This window comes from Lagenorhynchus albirostris, chromosome 14, assembly GCF_949774975.1.
Source record: "Lagenorhynchus albirostris chromosome 14, mLagAlb1.1, whole genome shotgun sequence".
NCBI lineage: Eukaryota > Metazoa > Chordata > Mammalia > Artiodactyla > Delphinidae > Lagenorhynchus > Lagenorhynchus albirostris.
In genome coordinates this window covers 61,323,053-61,344,970 of record NC_083108.1, presented here as the reverse complement: position 1 = coordinate 61,344,970, position 21,918 = coordinate 61,323,053, and the positions used below count along the sequence as shown (strand labels likewise).

General features: G+C 57.9%; 2 protein-coding genes across 4 annotated transcripts in view; one reads left to right on the top strand and one right to left on the bottom strand.

The window, feature by feature from the left end:
- PRODH (proline dehydrogenase 1) overlaps window positions 1-12,895 on the top strand; it is a 19,085-nt gene extending 6,190 nt beyond the window's left edge. Inside the window, exons 3-14 of one of the 3 annotated variants that reach the window (XM_060121989.1) lie at window positions 1,759-1,793; window positions 2,168-2,317; window positions 4,131-4,195; window positions 4,395-4,511; window positions 4,933-5,012; window positions 5,561-5,642; window positions 6,724-6,816; window positions 6,905-7,051; window positions 7,579-7,754; window positions 8,351-8,449; window positions 12,188-12,276; window positions 12,355-12,895. In XM_060121989.1, the coding sequence (XP_059977972.1) occupies window positions 1,759-1,793; window positions 2,168-2,317; window positions 4,131-4,195; window positions 4,395-4,511; window positions 4,933-5,012; window positions 5,561-5,642; window positions 6,724-6,816; window positions 6,905-7,051; window positions 7,579-7,754; window positions 8,351-8,449; window positions 12,188-12,276; window positions 12,355-12,542 (1,321 nt within the window). In that variant the 3' untranslated portion in view covers window positions 12,543-12,895. Of the gene's footprint in view, window positions 1-1,758; window positions 1,794-2,167; window positions 2,318-4,130; window positions 4,196-4,394; window positions 4,512-4,932; window positions 5,013-5,560; window positions 5,643-6,723; window positions 6,817-6,904; window positions 7,052-7,578; window positions 7,755-8,350; window positions 8,450-12,187 lie in introns of all 3 variants that reach the window. The other 2 variants (XM_060121990.1, XM_060121988.1) reach the window with 2 other exon arrangements.
- On the bottom strand, window positions 11,597-21,918 carry DGCR6L (DiGeorge syndrome critical region gene 6 like). The gene is made up of 5 exons (XM_060121991.1): window positions 21,755-21,918; window positions 21,508-21,668; window positions 15,471-15,571; window positions 14,464-14,604; window positions 11,597-13,932 (listed from the first exon to the last, which is right to left on the bottom strand). The coding sequence occupies exons 1-5, from the start codon at window positions 21,862-21,864 to the stop codon at window positions 13,849-13,851; spliced, it is 597 nt and encodes a 198-aa protein (XP_059977974.1). The 5' UTR covers window positions 21,865-21,918; the 3' UTR covers window positions 11,597-13,848.

The window sequence follows — 21,918 nt, the reverse complement described above, 5'->3', positions numbered from 1 at the left end:
ACCTAACTCTAGGAGAGGATCCTCGCAGGGTCCCCCCAGCAGGCTGAGGGCCGTGGGGAGAGGGCGCAGGGCTGGGTTCCTCTCAATGATTGGCTGTGATGAGGTTGTAATGAGGATGGCTGGGGACAGTGTGGCCAGCAGGTGTGTGTGTCCTGGCTGTGCAAACCCAGGGCTGGCTGGGGGCGAGGCCTGGGCCTTGGTCCCCAGGGTGGAGGCCGCTCCTTGGGACTGGTGTGCGCAGCGTCTTGGGTGCTGCCTGGAGCCAGGGCCTGGGGGCCCACAGGCTTTTCTGTGTTCTTCTCTTGCCTCCTGCGTTTCACCAGGGGAGAGCTGGTGTGAGGGCGGCCGGCGTGGTCTCCCCTCACTTTTCACTTTTTTCTAAAAGGTGTCCAGCCAACAAATTACTTGATGCAGAGCTGAGCTTGGAGGTGGCTGAGGGGATGGTTGGGGTCTTCCTGCCACTCCTGCAAGCCCCTGGGTCGCTCCTGCGGTCCTCTCCTGCCCCCTGCCCCCGGGGTCACTCCATTCCCTCCTCCACATCGTGGCCCATGCACTTACATGTGCACGCATGTGTCTGCACGTGTGTGCATGTGTGCACATGTGTCTGCACGTGTGTGTGTGTGTACAGAGCATGCTCTGCTCTTCATGGTGACACGACACTCCCCTTCCCCCCAGCCTGGTAACTGCCATCTTTGTCTCCTGGTGATCCACTCACCGGGCCTGGTCAAGAGTGCAGCCCCGCCCATGCTAAGTACTGTCTGCTCTGGGATAGGCCACTGCCCCTGATCACGTGGCTGTGTGGCCGGCTGGCTCCCCTGTGCCTTTGGAGCTGGGCTGGGGCTTGGAGGGTAGAAGGCCAGCTGTGGAAATGCTAATTGGGACCGTCACACGGCCCCGGGCCCCTGGGGGCCTCTGGGTAGTGGTGTCCCCTCAGTGGAGGGCAGTCTGCCTAGAAGGTGGATACCTGCAGGTTATGGGCTGTGTGGTGACAGAGCAGGCCCGAGCCTTCCTCAGCTGCCAACCTCGGGATGAGGCCCCTGCCTTGGTGCAGATGGTGGGTGCCATGTCATGCCTCCACCTCAGTGGGCCACAGCTGCGGGGCAGCCTGCGTCGGGCCTTACAGGTGCCCTCTCTGTCTTGTCCTCATGAGGACTGGGTATATTCAGGTATGATGGCCAGGGGAGGCCAGGGGAGGGTTTGCATTAAAAAAATAAATTGTGGTTGCTGGTTTGAAAATAATCCTGAGGAGCGCGGGTGGAGGTGGGGCCGGCTGTGGGCAGAGGGCAGAGCAAGGGGCCCCGCTCTTTGGCTCTGGGAATAAGGAAGCTGGTGGTTTCCCTCTCTCCGCCATCCTCAGCCCTGACTGGCCCGCGCCCCGCCTTTTCCTCACAGGAAGGAATACCCCATGGCTAGCCGGCCTCAAGGACCTACCCACGCCCTGGGCTGTGTATTGCTTTATTTCCTCCTCACCCAGTGTAGGGAGGGGGCCTCACCCAGGGGGAGACCCAGGTTCCTCCGGAGCAGGGCTTGTAGGCTGCCAGGCTCAGAGAAGGTGACCCCGGAGGCTGGGGGCGGGTGGGGTGGCGTGAGTCACTCTTACCTGGCCAGGTGACCCTACCTTCCTCTTCAGCCCTCCTGGGTCAGGGTCAGGGCTCAGCCTCTACTTCCTCCCACCTGTGCCTCCTCAATGGTACGCGTTTGTCACTTGTACCTGAGGTGGCATGACCGCGACCCTCTCCCTCTTCTTCCCTCCTGCAGGTCCTGTACCTCAGCATCGGAGAGGGACGGCCATGGTGAGTGGGAGGCAGCCATTCAGGAACGAGCCCGCTCCCCACCCGCACACACCCCCGGCTCCTCCCCGTGTCCCTGGGCACCCAGGCCGTCATTATGAGTGGCTGACACATCCTTACGGCCCACCTGGGGGGCCGGTGCACTCGGCCCTCGGTGGGTCTGGGCTTTGCCTTCCTGCCCTGGGTTTGCCACATGACTAGGGTGACCCAAGGAGAAGGAAGAGTGGGCGCCAGGATGGGCGGGTTTGGGGAGCAGCACAGGCAGGGGGCCGTGGGCTCGGGGTGGGATGGGGCTGGAGCTGGAGTGCGGCGCTGGTGGCGGGATGCAGGCTTGGGGGTGTGGGGAGGTGGCTCAGGCCGGATGCCCACCTCTCCAGGCACCAGTAAGAGGGAGAAGCAGTTCCAGGCCCACCGGGCATTCGGAGACCGCAGGGATGGCGTTGTCAGCACCCGCACCTACTTCTACGCCAGCGAGGCCAAGTGTGACAGCCATATGGAGACGTTCCTGCACTGCATCGAGGCTTCAGGTGGGGTCCTGCTTGTCGCTGGCCTGCCACCCGCCAGGCCCAGCCTGGGCTGACCTCCACTCGAGGAGATGCTGGTGTGGGAACACAAGGCCAGGCCTGGAGTGTTTGCTCAGGGCTCCGTTCCCATCTCTGTGGCCTTGGTCCTGAGGATGACCTGGGCTCACACCTGAGTCCAGCTCCTTCCTGAGGAGCCTGGCTGCCCACAAGAGGGCGCCTCCCCTCTCCTGGGTACCAGGTGTCCAGATGTGGGCCTGTCAGTGGGCCAAGTGGCCCCCAGTCCCAGGCAGGGGCTTGACTCTTGTCACATGACCCCTGGCTCTGCCGAGGGCCACACAATTCCGGGAGCTGGTGCCACGTCCTCTTTAACAGAGAATTCTTCCCCGCGTGGCCTCTGGGTGGGAACACCTGCTAGGGAGGTGAGTTAAGCCACGAGGGCACAGAGGCCTCAGCGTCCATCAGGTCCCCAGCAGCCCTCCTGTTAGTGGGTCCCACACCTTCTGAACACTTTAAGGAGTGGGAGTGAGCAACGCCTGGAGGCAGCCTCCTAGGAGCAGCGCTGGGCACCCCGGGCGGTCAGGCAGACACCCAGCTGCCCAGTGTCCAGTGCCAGGGGCGTCTTCTCGGTTCCCTGCCCACTCTGCCTGGGGGCAGACAGACGGGGAGGGCCCCACAGAAGCAAAGATATGTGTCGTGGGCTTCCGGAAGCCAGAGGAGAGAATGGCGGCGGTGGTTGAGTGCCTTCTGCCTCCAGCTTGTGCTCTGCTGGGCGTGTCTGTGTTCGGTGAACCCCTAGGGGCAGCCCCGGGTGCCGAGGGCATTGGAGAGGAAACAGGCAGGGATTGAGTGGGCAGGCATCACCAGCTCCTTTGCCCACTGCATTCCTGGACCCACGTGGCAAACTCAAACCCTGCTGAGTCACCAGTTCCCACCTGCAGGGTGGGGCATCTGGAGCAGCCGAGTGCAGGGTGTTTGCGGGCGGCGTAGGGTCGTTGTCCTTCTGCCATGGGTGGTCAGCCAGCCCAGGCGTCTGGGTCCTCGGTGGGCTCTCCCCTCCTGTTGCCACACCCCTCGGCCTGAGATTGCCAGGCAGCCACCAGAGCTGCTTCTGAGGGCCAGGCAGCCTGCCCGGGAAGCATGGCCACTGTGGGCCTGCTCGGGCCTGGTGGGCAAGGGAGGAAAGATGCGCTGGTGCCACTGCACCGTCTCATCGGGTGGCTGAATTGTTCGTGCTCTGGGGGTCTCAGGGCCCAGGTGCAAGGTAGACCCAGTACCATGTGTTGTAGGTAACTAATAGGAAGAATGGCCACCGCCTGCCTCCTGAAGTCTGTCATATGTGGATGAGAAGTGTCCTAACTCTTTTTTTCTTTTTTTTTTCTTTTTCTCTTTTTGGCTCCGTTGGGTCTTCGTTGCTGCATGCGGGCTTTCTCTAGTTGCAGCGAGCAGGGGCTGCTCGTCGTTGCGGTGCGCAGGCTTCTCATTGCAGTGGCTTCTATTGTTGCGGAGCACGGGGCTCTAGGCACGTGGGCTTCAGTAGTTGTGGCACACGGGCTCAGTAGTTGGGGCTCGCGGGCTCTAGAGCGCAGGCTCAGTAGTTTTGGCGCACGGGCCTAGTTACTCCGCGGCATGTGGGATCTTCCCGGACCAGGGCTTGAACCTGCATCCCTTGCACTGGCAAGCGGATTCTTAACCACTGTGCCACCAGGACATCCCAAGAAGTGTCCTCACTCTTGAGTGGCACAGATTCCGGGTGCAGGCCCAGGGTCCCCCACACACACACCCCAGCACTGACGGCTCTTCCTGCGGCTTCTCATAGGTGGTGCCAGCGAGGATGGCTTCTCAGCCATTAAGCTCACTGCACTGGGGAGACCCCAGTTTCTGGTAAGTGTCAAAACCTTCCACCCACAGGGAGTTTGTAAGAACTTGGGGCTGCCGTGAGCGTTAAGTGAAAGCTCGTGTGCTGGTGCCTTGGCCCTGGGAGCCAGGCACACGGGTGGCATGGGGTGGCTCGGGCTACGTGGGGGTCCTGGGAGGGGGCTGGATGTGCGCCTGGGATGGCAGCTCAGGCCTGCATCCGCAGCTGCGGTTCTCAGATGTGCTGACCAAGTGGAGACGGTTCTTCCACCAAATGGCCGCAGAGCAGGGCAAGGCCGGGCTGGCTGCCATGGACACGAAGCTGGAGGTGGCTGCACTGCAGGTGAGGCCGCCGCTCCGTGGTGGGTGTGAGAAGGTGGGCCAGGGAGGAGCCCTGCCCAGAAGGAATTGGCCAGGCAGTGTCCGAGGTGGGTTCCCAGGGCCTGCTGCCCAGCCCCCAGCTGCTGGGTCGGTGGGGAGGGAGTCTGAGCAGAGATGGAGGATGTGCTGGGTGGGAGGCTTGGAGCGGGGCTGGCCCTGCCAGTAGCCGAGCTCTGTGGACCCGCAGGGATGGGCAGGTGTGGGGGGGTGGGCAGCGGGGAGAGACTATCTCTGGAGCAGAAACCCAAGGCAGAAGTGTAGCCAGTCTCAGTACTGGCATAATAAAATCAGCCTAGCATCACAGGCCAGCAGGCAGGGGCAGGAGATGTTTGTGAGCAGGGCTGGGAGATGGCAGTGGGACCAACACCCTCTTGCTTCTGAAGGAAAGCATGGTGAAGATGGGCATCACGTCCCGGATGGAGATTGAGAAGTGGTTCACTGTGGAGACCCTTGGCGTGTCCGGGTAAGAGTAGCCCCCAGGCTGAGATTTCGGGAGCAGCCGCCCTGGTTCAGCCAAGGTTCTGGCTTAGCCCCAACGCCTTCCTCCAATCCTGGTCGCCCTCTTCCAGGGCATGGGCCCCCTTGAACCCTAGGGCTTCTTACAGAATTATTTGGGCTGTGGAGTGAGGGTGCCACACCCAGCCGTCCCAGGACCCATCTGGCAGGCGGGTGCAGGGTGAGGGCAGCTGAGATCCCGGAGGGTCCCAAGCCTCATTGTGAGGAGCTGGGGGCTGGCGGCAGTGTGCCGTCCCCTCCTGCCTGGTCTCCCGTGTCCAGCTCTTCCCCGAGCCTGATGTGGCCTGGGTGGTCTTGGCCCTCATGTAAGAATATTCATGTTTTGGTTTCTGTTTTTTAAGCAGAGGACCATGTTTACATTTTACCAGTCTTTCAAAACTGAGCACTGAGGCAGGTTCTGTGGGGTTGGGTCTGGGGGTGCTCCTGCAGGGAGGGGGCTGGTTTGGGGCCGTGGTGAGGCCGTGTGTCCACATGCTGACGCACCTTCTCCCACAGCACCCTGGACCTGCTGGACTGGGGCAGCCTCATTGACAGCAGGACCGAGCTCTCCAGGCACCTGGTGGTCCCCAACATGCAGGTGACGCTGTGCACGTCTGTGCCCCCCACCTCACCATTCTCGCAGGGTCGTCACGGAGGGTCCCCGCTCACACCGCCAGGGCTTCCTCAGAGTGGCGCTGGGTCCCCAGGATGAGTGTCCCCACAAGCCAGGCGGAAGCTGTTACCTATTCTAGTCGAGCCTCAGGAGACCCACGCCGTCCCTTCTACCCAGTGTTGTTTGTTAAAAGGGAGTAGCTGTTGTTTGTTAAAAGGGACTGGCCTGTGTTCGGGGGAGAAAAATGAGACTCCACCTGCCCCTGGGAGGGTGATCGGGCATTTGTGGCCGTGCTTGAACGCACCACTGAGTTGGGATGGGAGGAAGCAGTAGAGGTGCCTTGGGAAACACCCCACAGACGCTGCCTTTCACAAGCTCCAGCCTGGCGACGGAGGGCCCAGGGGGGGTGTGCTTGAGGCCTCGCCGGGAGTGCCCTGGGCAGTGTTAGTGGGCAAGCGGGGCGAGCAGAGGGCCCCCTGTGCTTCACGGACCTGCAGGGTGGGTGCCTACTGCTGACCTGCCCAGCGCCCTGAGTGCCACCATCTGGGGCCGATGCCTCCGTCCCCCTGTTGCATGTCAGTCTGTGATGTGTGGCCAGCCAAGTCTGCCTGTAGGCACAGTTCTTCTTCCATGTCCTCTGCCTGCTAGGGGCTGAGTCTTTCCAGGTGATTGGGTGGGTCAAGGGTCACTTCCTGAACTTTGCACAGGAACAGAAGGGGGACCCATCGTGAGGATCCTGTGCAGGCCGTGGGAGCCGACTCCTTGGGTGCAGGCTTGACTTGGGGCAGCCAGCCCCGTGAGGAAGGGTGTGCTGGTGGGCAGCACGGTTATGGGACGCTGTGTGGCCAGCAGGACCCTGGACAGGACACTGACCTTAATGCACAAACAGGGTGGCAGGTGGAGAAGGAGGCGCGGGGATGAGGCCCACTGGTCCCGGGTACCAGGCACTGGGTATCGGTAGGCCCTGCACCAGGGGCGAGAGGCTGCCCACGGGAAGGGGGGGAGCGCTGGCCTCGAGAGCCCAGGTCTGGAGCTGTGCCGTGGCCTGACTGCGCTGCCCCCTCAGACAGGACAGCTGGAGCCTCTGCTGTCGCGGTTCACTGAGGAGGAGGAACGGCAGATGACGAGGATGCTGCAGAGGATGGACGTCCTGGCCAAGGTCGAGGACCCTGGGATGTGCTGGGGTGGGGGGGCACCCGTGTCACCCGGGACCCAGACAGACCCTCTCTCCCCGCCGTGCCCCTCAGAAAGCCAGCGAGGTGGGCGTGCGGCTGATGGTGGATGCCGAGCAGACCTACTTCCAGCCGGCCATCAGCCGCCTGACGCTGGAGATGCAGCGCAGGTTCAATGTGGAGAGGCCACTCATCTTCAACACGTACCAGTGCTACCTCAAGGTGCGCCCAGCGTCTGCTGCAGGGAGACAGGCCCCCAGGACCAGCTGCCAGCGGACCCGTCCCCTGGGCCTCAGACCCCAGACAGGGTGCTGAAGGGGCAGGAGGACGATGAAGGAGCTTTTGGAGTCCATGTAACGTGCCTTAATCGCCAGATTTCGAGTGACTGTTTACTCCCGCCCTTTTTAGCTTGGTTCCGTCTAAGGGTCTGATGAAGGCTCTGGGCCCCTCCCCAGCCTCGTGCGTGTGCCTCAGGGACCCTTGAGCACAAACTCTGGCGGCCGCTCAGGGACCAGCCAGGTGTTTGGAGGACTCAGGGTGGGGTGGGTGTAGGGGCTGCGGGGACAAGGGGAAGTGGGTGCGTGGGGTCCAGGCAGGTGCTGACAGCCCCCAAGTCACCACAGCTGCTGGCCCCAGTGCCCCTGCTGACTACACACTGGGGGGCACCTGGGCCCCAGGGAGGCCCTATGGGACGCAGGCTGGAGGGGGGCCCATCCTGGTCATCCTCAACTTTCGGCTCTGGCCCACAGGACACCTACGACAATGTCACCCTGGATGTGGAGCTGGCTCGCCGAGAGGGCTGGTGTTTCGGGGCCAAGCTGGTGCGTGGTGCATACATGGCCCAGGAACGTGCCCGCGCCCTGGAGATTGGGTATGAGGACCCTATCAACCCCACCTATGAGGCCACCAACGCCATGTACCACAGGTGCGCTGCCCTCTTTGGCTCCTGGAGCCTCAGAGCTTCCCGGGGGGGGGGGGGGAGGAGAAACCGGGAAGGGGCTGGAGCTGACCCGACGTGACCCTGTCCAACGTGGGAGCAACCCGGGGGTCAGAACCAATACCTCCTCTGCCTTTGTTTTACTTTTTCCAAAACCATTAAGGTTTTCTTTTTTTTAATATAAAAGTCTACTTACTGAACTGCCTGGGTTGATAAAGATGAAAGCTGTATCCCGGCAGCCCTCCCCAAATGGCACAAGGCCTGTTTGCTTTTTTTTTTTTTTGGTGGTACGTGGGCCTCTCACTGTTGTGGCCTCTCCTGTTGTGGAGCACAGGCTCCGGACGCGCGGGCTCAGCGGCCATGGCTCACGGGCCTAGCTGCTCTGCAGCATGTAGGATCCTCCCGGACCAGGGCACGAACCCGCGTCCCCTGCATCGGCAGGCGGACTCCCAACCACTGTGCCACCAGGGAAGCCCCTGTTTGCTTTTTAATTCCACGCCAGGATCGTCTACTGTTTTGCACCTGTTTCTGCCTCTGCCCCTGCAGGGGCTGTGCAGGCCTGACTCACGCGTCACCCTCCCCAGGTGCCTCAACTACGTCCTGGAGGAGCTGAAGCACAACGCCAGGGCTGCAGTGATGGTGGCCTCGCACAATGAGGACACCGTGCGCTTCACGCTGTGCAGGTTGGCCCCGCCCCCTTCCCGCTGGGTGCTCCTGGTGGGCAGGAAGCATGGGCAGGCAGTGGGTTTTGGGGGGACATCTGTGGAACGAGCTGAAGTGGCGGCTTTAGGGCCCCCAGACCCCCTGAGGCTGGCTGGGCGTTGTGCTGCAGTAGCCAAAATGCTGTTTGCAGTTACTTGGGTTTTTAACATTAATACCAGACTTACTAAAGTTTCAAATTAAAAAATAAATTTCATTAGGTGAAATTTAAATGTGAAATGTTGGAGCCCTCACATGTGTCGCCTCATTTATAGACAATTTCTCAACACTTTAAACTGTGTTTAGAATTTAAGATAGTCTGTTTTCTCTTTAAATGCCTGTCCCATGGAGCATCCTTATAAGTCAGTTATAGGAATGAGGTGAAATAAATATACATTTTTTTCTTTTGGCCGTGTTCTGGGAGTTCCCCGACCAGGGATCAAACCCAGGCCCCAGGCAGTGAAAGCGCCTAGTCCTAATCACTGGACTGCCAGGGAATTTCCAATCACCACGTTCTTTTATCTCATATCTTAACCCAAACTGGACCACAGCAGGGGTCCTAGCTCCCCCCCCCCACCCCCCACCCCGCCGCCACAGGAAGCTGGGTGGGCAGTGGCCTTGCTGGCCCTTGCCTTCCCCAGGAGCAAGGCAGGGGCCCCCCTCCTACAGTGGGCACCCCAAGCCCAAGGCTTGGGCCGAGTAGTGAAGGTGCAGGGCGTGCACCCAGAGGCACTTGCAGGCTCTGCCTGGAGGGTGACTCTGGTCGTCTTAAACCATTCATTAATGTCGTGCTTGTCCTTCTCATGCTGGGGCTGCTTTTTCATGGTGTGAAACTGCAACTAAAGGCCACGATTTCTAATGCTCTGCATTTGCAGCTGCTTGGTTGTGAACAGGAGCGCTGAGGCCAGCAGGGCTGCCAGGTGGAGGTCAGACTGTGTCCAGGCTCCCTCTGGAGTCCTGCTGGGCTGGGGTCAGGCTGTTTCCTTGCTGGTGGTTGGCTCTGACTGGCGTCCTAGCCGGGTGGACTGTTTCGCTTTCTTCCCTCCATCCCTGGGGCCTCCTTGGACGCCCCATCCTACCCCTGGACGTGGGATGGCCAGGGACACCTTTTGTGCTCGGGGAAGATTAGTTTTGGTTTCTTTTTTTTTTTAATTTATATTTAAAATTTTTGGCTGTGTGCGTTGGGTCTTCGGTGCTGCGTGCGGGCTTTCTCTAGTTGCAGTGAGTGGGAGCTATTCTTCGTTGCAGTGCACGGGCTTCTCACTGCAGTGGCTTCTCTTGTTGTGGAGCACAGGCTCTAGGCGTGCGGGCTCAGTAGTTGTGGCTCACAGGCTCTAGAACGCAGGCTCAGTAGTTATGGCGCACGGGCTTAGTTGCTCAGCAGCACGTGGGGTCTTCCTGGACCAGGGCTCGAACCTGTGTCCCCTGCATTGGCAGGCAGATTCTTAACCATTGCATCACCAGGGAAACCCCAGTTCTGGCTTCTTTGACTTTTGAAGGAACACGGGGCTGAGTTGAAAATTTTAAAAGCTGGCTCTCACTTAGGCTTAAAAGTACAATTCTGTGATGGAACCGTGATCAGAAGTGGTCTGTGCGGCACCAGGGTGCACCCCAAGACGATGTGCACAGAGAGGCCCTGGCTCCTGCCTGGCAGTGCCGACCTCCTGAGGTTTCCATCACCATCTCAGCAGCCTGTGGTTGCCCCATTATAGGTTTTTGTCACAGGCTAGTCCACTCAGACTGACTAGGCGAGGACAGTGAAACGTCTAAAGGTATAACCTGCCCTCAGAAGGGCTTCCTTTCACCTGATTTCTGGATCTTGCCACTGGGAGCATGTGTGGCCTCCCCATCTTGGCCGCGGTGGCCTCCTGCCCTAGACACGGCTCCCCCCATGCTGAGTGCCAGCTGAGCGCTTGCCCGTCTCACAGGCTCCGCGGCCCATGCCAGGCCAAGGTCCTGTGCACCTGCTTCAGGGGCCACAGAGCCTTGAACACCTTGGGCTGGTCTTCCCAGGGGCAGCAGTGTGGGCCTCTGATGCCACACATTAGAGACCTCAGTCAGATTAGCTTTGGCTGAGTTAACAAACCAACCCAAAATTCAGACGTCTGAACACAGTATGTTCTGTGAGCCAGCAGTGTGGGCTGGGCTCTGCTTCGTGCTGCTTCTGCTGGCCTTGCCTGGGGCCTATCCTGCATCCGTGGTCACATGGTGTCTGGTTGGCCCTAAATGGCCTCATTTGTGGCTGGGACAGCAAAGTGCACTGCATCACATGTCGGGTGTCCTACAGGCCAGCGTAGGCTTCTCCACAGGTGGTCTCAGACTACCAGAAGCCCTGGAGGGGGCAAGCCTCTGCCCATGTCACATTTGCTATCGTTCTGTTGGCTAAAGGAAGTCATGCTCAGCCCAGATATTGCCGTCCAGATGGAGAGAACCTCTTTCTGTGCTGGGCAAAGCTACAGTCACATGGCAGCAGGCATGGACACTGGCAGGGAAGGGGCAGCAGCAGGGGAGGAGTCAGTTTTTGCAGGACGCCACATGAGTGTTCCCACCACCATCAGGCAGCAACACAGTGGCAGCCCTGCTCTCACGGGGGACAGAGACATGTAAGCTGGGCAACACTGTGCAGACTGGGGCCCCAACCTTGGAGCCTAGCCCTGGGGGAAGGAGAGAAACGGTCTGGGATGCCCCTCATGTGGAGGCCCAGGGTAAGAGGCGCTAAGTGCTCTGGAAGCCTGGGGTGGGGTCCTGAGACAGTGAGAAGGGAGGGGGGCTCCAAGGGCAGGGATGGGGACCAGCAGGCCCAGCCTGTAGCCTGGGTGGGTGTGAGGACCCAGGTGGAACACGCCCCTGTGGGGTGGAAGGATGGGGGCGGGCTATAGACTGCTGGTGCTGATAGGCTGAGTCTGTATCTGCACGTGCAGGAAGCCAGAGGTAAAAACGTGGGAATCATCAATGCACAGATATTTCAAACCCTGGGAATTTTTTAAAGATCCTACGAGGGGAGGTGTGAGGATAGGAGAGGGTGTGGACAGATTTGGGGGCCCCCACCTCAACGTCTGAGTAGCACTAATAGAAATTCGAGCCACATCTTTAACCCCAAATATTTCATAGCCACGTTAAAAAAAATGAAGTTAATTTTGATACACATTTTAATTAACCCCACATATCCAAAATAGTACCATTTAAACATGTTTTCAGAAAAACAGATATTTTACATTCAGTTTTCACACTGTCTTCAAAAGCCCATGTGTTTGACACTTGCAGTGCACCTCAATTCAGACCACCCGCCTTCCAAAGGCTCAGTTGCCACCAGTACCTGGTGACTGCCTTACGGACAGGACAGGCAGCAAGGGGAGGATGAGAAGCTGGAGGTGGGGTCGCAGGGCTGGAAACACAGAGGCAACGTAACTCTGAGGGGTTTGAGAAGGGGATGGTGGGAGGGCTGAGAGCTTCCCAGGCCACACCAAGGGCTGGCCACTGGGTGAATCTGCCTTGCTGGGTCATAGTGGGTAGCAGGGAAGGGGCCATCGGGGAGCAAGCACAGCAAGAGGGAGGCTGGCTGGGGAAGGGGGGCACTTGGTGGCCTTGGGTTGAGGCAGCGGCAGCAGCAGCGGGGAAGAGGCCTGGTCTATGCAGGAGAGAGCCTATGCCCACGCCCTACCCTGTGGGTGGGGATCTGGGGGTGGAGGGAGGGTCTTACCCACCACCCTGCCTGTTCACAGGATGGAGGAACTGGGCCTGCACCCTGCCGATTGCCAGGTGTACTTTGGACAGCTTCTGGGTATGTGCGACCAGATAAGCTTCCCGCTAGGTGAGCTGGGCTTCCGGTGGGGGGGCGGGGGGCAGGGGCGGAGGTGCTGGGACTCACCGCCTCCACCCCTATGTGCAGGACAGGCAGGCTACCCCGTGTACAAGTACGTGCCTTACGGCCCTGTGATGGAGGTGCTGCCCTACCTGTCCCGCCGAGCCCTAGAGAACAGCGGAGTCATGAAGGGCGCCCAGAGGGAGTGGCAGCTGCTTTGGCAGGAGCTCAAGCGGAGGCTCCGCACGGGCAGCCTCTTCCACCACCCGGCCTAGTGCTGTGGCCACGTCCCAACGCATCCTCACCTGGGCTGCGACCACCCAGGGCTACAGCCCGACCCCAACCTCACACACAACACCTTTTACACCCCAGACTGTGAGACCCCGCTGGCCCCTGCCCGTGGGCACCCAGGTGCGGGCTATTTCCGTTACCTGCCAGAGCTGCTGGGAACTGTCAGAAACCGCCCTCCAGTGAGCGAGCATGGCTGCATCTCTGCCCACCCCCACGACCTTGGGCCTGAAGAACCACCTACTGCAGGGTTCAACCCATGGGCCCTGAGCCCCACAGGTGGGCAGTGGCTGGCTGGGAAAGGTGGCCTGTCAATAAACCACTGTTTCTGCAGCTAAGAGCCCTTGACTCCAGGCCCACGATGTTCTTCCCTGCAGAGCCCTCACGTGCAGTCAGTGGCAGAGGGAGTGGCTCCGATGGCCCGAGAAGCCTCATGCTCGGCCTCTCCTGTGTCATGCGCCCCCGGCACACCTTGGGCAGGGTGGACCCACCAACACCTGCCTTCAAGCCGTATTGCAGACCCAGCCACGCAGGGCACTGGATACCCTCACCTCCAACCCCACAGCTGGGGCTCAGACCAATGCAGCCAGCACACTCCCCAGAGTGGGCTTGGTGCTTCCCCATCCTCAGTCTCTTCCTCCCTCAGACCCTTCCTGCTGCTCTGTGCCCTTCACCCCAGCGGCCCCAGTGACCCACACCAGGATCTGGCTGCTCTGACCGCCCCACAGAGCAGACTGGATGTGGCCCTAGTGCCCTCGGACTTGCCCCAGGGAGGGGCCTCTGTGACATGGGGGTGGGGCCATCTTCTGCTGATTCCTCTGTAGGCCACGGAGCCCACAGGCAAGGGCCCTAGCTAGGCCCTGGTCACGACAGGCACCACAGAGCTGTCATGCAAGCCACGTGCAGGCCATGCTGAGGTGTCTTTATTTCTCGGGGTCACATGCAGCTCATGAGCCTTTCCTACTCGGGGGCTGCACCTGCCAAGGGAGGGGCCGAAAGCAGAACACATCGGAAGCCTGGGGCAGACAGCCGGAAGGCTGGGCCCACTCTTCCCTTTACCTTCCCACCCTAGCTTTGGACAAAAAAGCCCAGGTGAAGGTGGGTGGCAGACGCAGCCCAGGTCCACCTAGCTTCTCCTCACGGGGTGCCCCTCCTGCAAGCAGCTGGGAGGGTGGTGGCCAGACTTCAGGAAGATGAGCGCCACTCAGCTTTCTGCTGCCTTTGGTGACTGTGGAACAGGGTTGTCTTCCCAGCCAAGATGGGCAGCGGGTCACTGGCAGGAACCCTGCCTGGTCATAGTGCCGCCTTCCCCACCTGGCAGCCCCTCTGCTGCAGCTTCCGGATGAGTTCCAATAGGTTCATCTGTAGCGTCAGCTCCTGGGATGCAGAGGGGCCACTGTGAGGTCCCCTTTAGCCCTGGCAAAGGCCCCAGGAAGCAGCCTCCTTTACCCAAGGACCCAGGGCAGATACCAGGACCTAGAGAGCACCAGGCTTGAGCCCATGGGGCTGACTTCCAGTGAAGCCTGGCTACCACCTGCCAGAAAGGGGCAGGTGCTGGGACTCCACCTGTGGCAGGGCCTGCAGTTGCCCTGGCTTGGCATAAGTGGAGGTGTGTGCAGGGATGTAGGGGAACTGCACACGAGGCCCTGTAGGGCATAGCGAACCCGGGGAAGGTGGGCAATGCCCTGTGGTCACATGGCTTACCCTCCTGTGGCGGAGGCAGTGTGACCGGCCTCCATGCTGAGCACAGCGCAGAAACCCTTCCTGGAGCCTCCCTAACTCACCATGTCCCCTGTCCCCACACACCCTGGGCCTGGGCTCCCAGCGACCAGCTAAAACCCCATATGGAATCTAGCCTTGGGGACCAACATCCCCTGGGCTGTGCCGGGGCAGGCCTGTGCCACTGACCTGCGGGTTGGTGGTCACATAGAAGCCGGCGACCCCTGCCTTCTCCAGTGTGCTCTGCTGGTCCGCCACCTTCCGGTCCAGCTCCAGGACAATCTTCTGGTCCATCGCCCGCTGCTCCTCACGGATCCGGTGCTCCACCGCCTGCCACGGTGAAGGCAGCTCAGGGGCTCAGCCTCCTGTCCATCAGTGCCTCACACACACATTCCTGGCCTGTCACCTCCTCTGGCCCCTCCCCACCTCCCAGTGGATCCAGCTCCCAGACTATGGATGGATCCCGTACTGCACCCAGGTCCGTCCCTCCTTAGCCACACAGAACCCTGCAGAGGGGCTCAGATGACCTGCCCCAAATGCCCTTCCTCCAGCACCTCCTGTCAGGTGTCCTCCCTTTGCTGTGCCAGGCCTCGCCCAGCCCTGACAGCTCAGGACCACCATGAGCTGGCCAGATGCTGGCTCCACCTCTGCTGACTGTCAAGCTGGCCACCATCTCTGGGCCTTTGCGTATGTTTCCTCCCCACTGGAGCTGCGGCCAAGCCCAGCTCAGCACCTCCTCCCTGCATGCCCTGGCTTGGGGCTTCCTTGGGACCCTGCACACGCCTCCACATGCAGCCCACCACTGGTGGCTTCTTGGTTATGGGTGGGCCTCTGCATTGTTCCCAGGCAACGTGGGAGCAGGACTTGCTGGCTCCATCATCCCACCACTGCCCTCATCCCCAAGGCCATGGGGCACAATGGCCCCCACTCACACCTGCCCTGTACAGGCCCAGCCCATTAGGAGCTGCTGTCTCGAGGAGCAGGAGGAGGGGAGTGGGGGGATCACACACTCTCCATCCACTCCAAGCACACCCCAACCCCCGACAGTGAAGAGCCACATGTGGGCACATGGAGCCTTCGCGGCCCACCCCAGGCTGAGGCCCAGGCTGGCCAGTGGCTCCCAAGCCACCCGAAGCCCCTCCTCTACGGCCCTCTCAGCAGAGCTCAGGTGGTGCCCACCCTGCCCACACCCCTACCTCTAGCTCGCGCTGCTGGGCCGCCTGGAGCACAGGCAGGTTGTGGGGCCGGCAGGCCTGCTGGGCTTCCTGGTGTTTCTGCCGCAGCGCCTGCCTGAGCACTGGAAGGGGACAAGACCAGAGGGGTTATCAGCAGGTGGCAGAGGGGTAAGGAGGGGGCCTGCTCCAGCTGTCCCACCACCACAGAGAAGCAGGGCAGAGGCGTGGACGTGAGGGAGGCCTGCACTGGGAGCCGGGTGGAGCTCTGGACACCCAGCCCCCAGCCCACTCAGGCGGGCCCTCACCCAGGGTACGGCCCTTCTCCAGCAGCAGGGCTCCAGGGCACTAGAGAAGGGTGAGGCCAAGTGTATGGTTATGGGGGTGGAGCCAGGGCTGCAGCCTGAGCTCAGAGAATTGTGGATAGGGAGGGAGGAGATTGCGGTCTAGAGGTTTCTAGGCTCAGATGCTGGCTACAGGCCAGGAGTCCAGCGTGACCTGCCATCATCCAAGGGACATCCACTGAGACATCCAAAAGACCACCCAGGCAAAGGCCTGGGAAAGGAGGCGAGGAGAGTAGCCTCTGCCCTGGGGTGTGGCAGTCACTCCCCCTCAGTGCTGCCCTTGGTGGTGGTGAGGGGTGCAGAGCCACCCTGTACCCTATCCACAGCTCCTAGAGGGAGTAGGGTGGGCACAGACCCTGAGGGGCCCAAGGATGTGATGAAATAAAATTCATATTTTAAGTTAAGACAAGCAACATTTAAATAAAATTTTTTCTCTGCTCATTTGAGCCTCCTCCCTTCCCTCCACTGAACATTGTGCATCTGCATTAAGCATGAACCAGAATCCCCAATGGCAGAAATACCTGCTCAACCACAAAGATCAATTTTTCTCCTTCTGGTGCCAGCCATGTAACTCCTTAGGAGGTAACATTCCTTTCTCAGTCCTGTAAGGGGTCATGATGACCCACCACTGGCCTTGTACATGCAGATGTCTTTGGTGGACTTTATGGACAAGGCCACAATATCATTTCCCTTAAAGACAGCGATTGGTGCAGAACAGACTGGTCAGACGACCTGGGGAGACACTGGGCTGGAGTTCTCAGCTTAAATACTTACTGATGACCTTATTAATGTCACTAGCTATATTTCTGTCTATTTTACAAGATTATTGTTTCTTTAATGACCAAATGTGTGGCTAAGCCTCCAATAAAGATAATGATGACTATAAGACCTGAAACAACTGACCAAATATATAGTTCTGTAAGATCAGGGATTGTAATAGTGTAGCTCTAGATGTGGGAAGAAGCAACAACAGGGCAATAACAGACTAGTAGGACAGGCAGCCCGGAGGCCTTGGGCTACTGTTAGTTAACAGGGTCTAGTCTGGTAACAGCACATTGAGTGGCCTATCAAGGAAATCCTCGCCTGACCTGGGAATGAGCATTCCTAACACCGTGGGACAAATTGGTCATGAAATGCCTCCCAAACCTTGGTCGAAATTAAGACTGAAAGAGGGGCTTCCCTGGTGGCGCAGTAGTTGAGAATCTGCCTGCCAATGCAGGGGACACGGGTTCAAGCCCTGGTCTGGGAAGATCCCACATGCCACGGAGCAACTAGGCCCATGCGCCACAACTACTGAGCCTGCGTGTCTGGAGCTTGTGCTCCGCAACAAGAGAGGCCACGACAGTGAGGCCCGCGCACCGCGATGAAGAGTGGCCCCCGCTCGCTGCAACTAGAGAAAGCCCTCGCACAGAAACGAAGACCCAACACAGCCAAAAATAAATTAATTGTAAAAAAAGAATAAAGTAACACTGATTTAAAAAAAAAAAAAGACTGAAAGAGAAGGGACTGCAACAGAGAGAATGTTGCCCACCACCCAGTTCTACAAGAATCAAGTCATTAACCACTGCAGTCGCTGACCTACCTGAAAGGAATTCAGGGTGAAGATCGGGATGAGGCACTTTGTGCTCTGGGAAAACTGGCAGAACTGGCCCTCAGACACTTGGATATTTTCAGGAGAAAATTTTATGAATACAGTTTGTTGCATCTTCCCATACTTAGAAATGCACTAAAACCATTAACTAAGCTATCTGTTCCTCGTGAATAGCAGTAACCTTCTACCAAGCTGCATGCTTGGTTACATGTACCCCTTCACCAAAATCACATATATACTGGCCTCCCTCCTCACCTCTTTGGGACAGTCCTCAGAGCTTTCGGAAAGACTGTCTCCAGGTTAGAATCCTCAGGTTGGATCGACTAAAATTTTCCATTTCTTTCTTAGATTGACTATTGATTAATTTTTCAATAGATGGCATGAGCCGGCAGAGGCCATGTGCCAGGGAGTCTGTGTTGCTCCAAGAGGGGCCACCACGACCACCAAGGAAAGCTTCCACAGTCCCCACTAATTGTACAGGACTGGACAGAAAAGAAAGGTAGCATGGGATAGAAAGAAACCAATCACAAAACAGAACACTCAACACTATGCAGCCAAAATCCTAGACTAGTAAGTGTCAAGTGGCCAGATCTCCCCTGTGAGGAGGGGTCCCGGCTATAAGACACAAGGCCACCACTCGGTCCTCGGCAGAGACCTCACGTTACAGCCCTTCTCTGGAGGACCCCTGAGGTTCCCCAATCTCCTGTTTCTTCGCACTGCGTGCACATCTCGACTACGGCATTTATCACACTAAGTGAGTCTGAAGCTGAGGGCCACCCTGAAGACATTTCCATAAACAAAGAGATGAGAAAGACACTCCCCAGTTAACATTTACAACGTGTGGAGGCAGGATGCAAGGAAACAGATAAATGCAGGGAAATGTCATCTTCACCCCATTTATCAACTTCGCTACAAATCTCAGGTCAACTTCCAGATTCCACAGGGTGAGCAACCAGAGGCAAAAAGAGAGCTGTACCCACTGCCCGGGCGGGGGCCTGGCCTTTGCAATGACCAAGGAAAGCAATGGCAGCCAACCACCACCTGCTAAGTCAGAGGAAGGAAAAGCAGAAAGTCACAGGCACTTTCCCGCTGCTGACAGCACAAAACCTTCCAAAGGACAAGAAGCGAAGTGTCTGAAGAGTTATCAAAACTCCCCACTAAAAGGAACCAGGGCTCCATGGAGACATGGCTTTTTCCCTTGCTGCCCCCCTCCCTTTAAAAAAATTATTCTGAGCGCCTGATTTGCTCCCTGAGCTACTAAGCTCTGGAGATAAACAAAAATCACCAAAACGAGAGCAAATACTACTTACTGACAGCCTGCATTTGGCACAGACCCAGTCAAAGGCAGGAGGAGTGGGAAAGTTTTACGGTGGCAAAGGGGAAAGGTCCATCCTGATGGAAGGTTGTTGGTGTGGGGAAGCTGGAAGCAGGCTGTCAGAAGAGGGGCTGAGGCTGGGAAAGAACAAGAAAAGATGAGCCTGAACACCTTCCTGTACCAGAAAGCAAGAAGTGCTCCAAAAATGATGGGGACACATCAAAAGGACACAGGAGCCAGCCCACTGTTCTTCCACTGGCCAAATGTGGCATGATTTGAGCGTTAAAAGGCATCAGCTATGTACTTTGGATTTGTGAGTATGCATCTCATTCCTCAATAACAATGTGTACAGGGACTTCCCTGGTGGCGCAGTGGTTAAGAATCTGCCTGCCAATGCAGGGGATACAGGTTTGATCCCTGGTCTGGGAAGATCCCACATGCCGCGGAGCAATGAAGCTCGTGTGCTACAACTACTGAGCCTGTGCTCTAGAGCCCATGAACCACAACTACTAAGTCCTCGTGCCACAACTACTGAAGCTCGCGCACCTAGAGCCCGTGCTCTACAACGAGAAGCCACCACAATGAGAAGCACAGGCACCACAACGAAGAGCAGCCCCAGCTCACTGCAGCTAGAGAAAGCCCGTGCCCAGCAACGAAGACCCAACGCAGCCAAAAATAAATAAATAAAATATAATTATATAAAAAAAACATGTACAAAGACAACCATCCAAACATTTAGGGAAGAAGTAGTACCAATTATACACAAATTCTTCTGGAAAACCAAAGAGAACACTTCCCAACTCATCCTGTGAAGCGAGTATCACCCTGATACTCAAACCAGACAAAAATGTTACAAGAGAACTACAGGCCAATGTCCATCACTAGCATAGAAGTAAAAATTCTTAAGATTTTAGCAAATCAAACCAACATAGACAAAAAGAATACTTCATCATGACTGAGTAAGGTTTATCCCAGGAATGCGGTTTATCCCAGGAATTTTAAAAATCAATGTAATTCACCGTCGTAACCAAAAAGCCACTTGATCATCTCAATAGATGCAGAAAAAAGATTTGACAAATCCCAACATCCATTCCTGATAGAAACACACTAATCCTGGGGCAGATGTCTATCATCTGCCCCCACAGGAAAGGGACCTCACATCACTAGGAGAAATTTTTGCCACAAACGCTTAACGTGTGTATCGTCATGTTGTCCAGTTTACAGGAAACACAGAAAATGGAGGAAGAGGTAAAATGTCAACACGAGGAGGCAATCCAACAGATCCACAGTGGGGACGTTCTAAGGCAGAATACCCTGGACTCTTCAAAAAGTGAGTGCCACAATAAATGTTGGGAATTGTTTCAGAAGCAGAGACCAAAGTAACCAATGGCAATGCATGACCACACACTGGATGCTTATAAAGGGACTGACAATTTGAGACAAGTTTCGGTATGTGACCGTGGACTCAATGTCAGAACACACCCTGGAATGATTCATTTCTATCCATTGTGGTTACAGAGGAGAGCGTTCTTGTTCTAGATCGCTGGTTCTCAGTACTGGACCAAGGCTGACCCCCAAGGATGTCTGGAGACATTTCTGGCTGTCATTATTGGGGGAAGGTGCCACTATAATCTAGTAGTTAGAAGCCAAGGATGCTTTTAAACATTCAGCAAGGAACCATTAAGACTTGTACAAGGACTGGCGCAGTGGTTAAGAATCCACCTGCCAAAGCAGGGGACATGGGTTCAAGCCCTGGTCCGGGAAGATCCCGCATGCCGCGGCGCCCGTGCACCACAACTACTGAGCCTGTGCTCTAGAGCCTGCGAGCCACAAGTACTGAGCCCGCGTGCCACAACTACTGAAGCCCGTGCGCCTAGAGCCCACGCTCCACAAGAGAAGCCACCGCAATGAGAAGCCCGCGCACTGCAACGAAGACCCAATGCAGCCAAAAATAAATAAATAAAGAAGGAAAAAAAAAACCTGTCCAGCCACAAATGCTAACAGCGCTGCTGTTGAAAACCCTGGTCTAGAGGAATGCTGAGGACCCCTGGTGAAGCCCTGTGGTGTTGCACACAATTACGGACACAAAGAACTTTGTCAAAACTTCAGTTACTGAGTGTAGCTGGAGAACGTATAAGTATTCATTATATTATACTTCCAAATTTTCTAAATACTTAACCTTTTTCAAATAAATAAAAAGTTGGGGAAAAATAAAATAAGAAAGGTGGGAAATCTGAGGGGGCGGGAAGAGCTGACCAGCATACCTCGCAGGAAGGGGCTCCGGAGGCCCCTCCCATTCCCAGTAGGGATGCCTGGGAGGGGCCAAGGCTCCGAAGGCTTTGGCCAAACGCGTGGCTCAAGTGGAAAAGTTTTCGGATTCTGGAGGGTGCCTCAGGGATCAGTGCAAGGGAACTTGATGCGCTGCGGAAAGGAAACTGACACTAAAGGGCGCTGCAGAGCTGTCAACACTGCGGGGCATCACTGCGGGCGGCCAACCGCCAACACCAGACCTGCCAGTGGGCTGACCAAGCACAGAGGCCTCGGGTCATCCTGCCTGGAAGGGGAGTGAGGGCACGCGGGAGCGCGAGCAGGGAGTTTCTGGATGTCCTGCGAAAATATGACTTTGCAACTGACAAAGTAAAACCGACTTGACCCATTTGTCATCAGTGGCCCCGCGCCCTCGATCCGGTCAATTTCAAGGGCTTCTTTCGAACGGTATCCGCGGAAGGCCTCCGCCCGCAGAGACCGGAACTGCCCGGGCAGGCCGAGCTCCCGCGCGGGGAGCTGGGCCGTCCCGTCGCCCCCGCGCACCTCGGTGCTCGTTCTGCAGCCGCAGGCGCTGGTTGTACAGGCTCTTCTCGGTGAGGTGCTGGATGTCCAGCAGCCCCTGCACGATCTCGAAGACGGTGCCGTCGAGGAGCGCCAGGGCCAGGTCACTGAGCGTGGTGTAGGACAGGCGCTGCTGGAAGGAGCTGCGGGAGGAGGGCGCGGTGAGCGGGGCGGGGCCGAGCCGCCTGCCCGCGGCCCCGCCCACCCCGCGCGCCCCGAGGCCGCGCACCTGGGCAGCTCCTTGACCAGGCCCTGCAGTGCGGACAGCAACTGGTAGTGCCGCTCCTGCTGTCGGGCTCCGTCCACAGCCTCCTCCAAGGCGCCGGAGTACCGCTCCATGGCGCCCACACCCCGCCAGCCGCCGCCGAAGCGACGCGTGCTTCTACGTCAGTC

Bases quoted from the DNA above. Each gene is read 5' to 3' on its own strand.
- DGCR6L (XM_060121991.1), bottom strand. From the start codon at position 21,864: ATGGAGCGGTACTCCGGCGCCTTGGAGGAGGCTGTGGACGGAGCCCGA. The intron at 21,669-21,754 runs GTGCGCGGCCTC...CTCCTCCCGCAG, and splicing joins CTGGTCAAGGAGCTGCCCAG to CTCCTTCCAGCAGCGCCTGT. The intron at 13,933-14,463 runs GTCAGTGGCACA...TCTGCATCCCAG, and splicing joins ATGTGACCACCAACCCGCAG to GAGCTGACGCTACAGATGAA.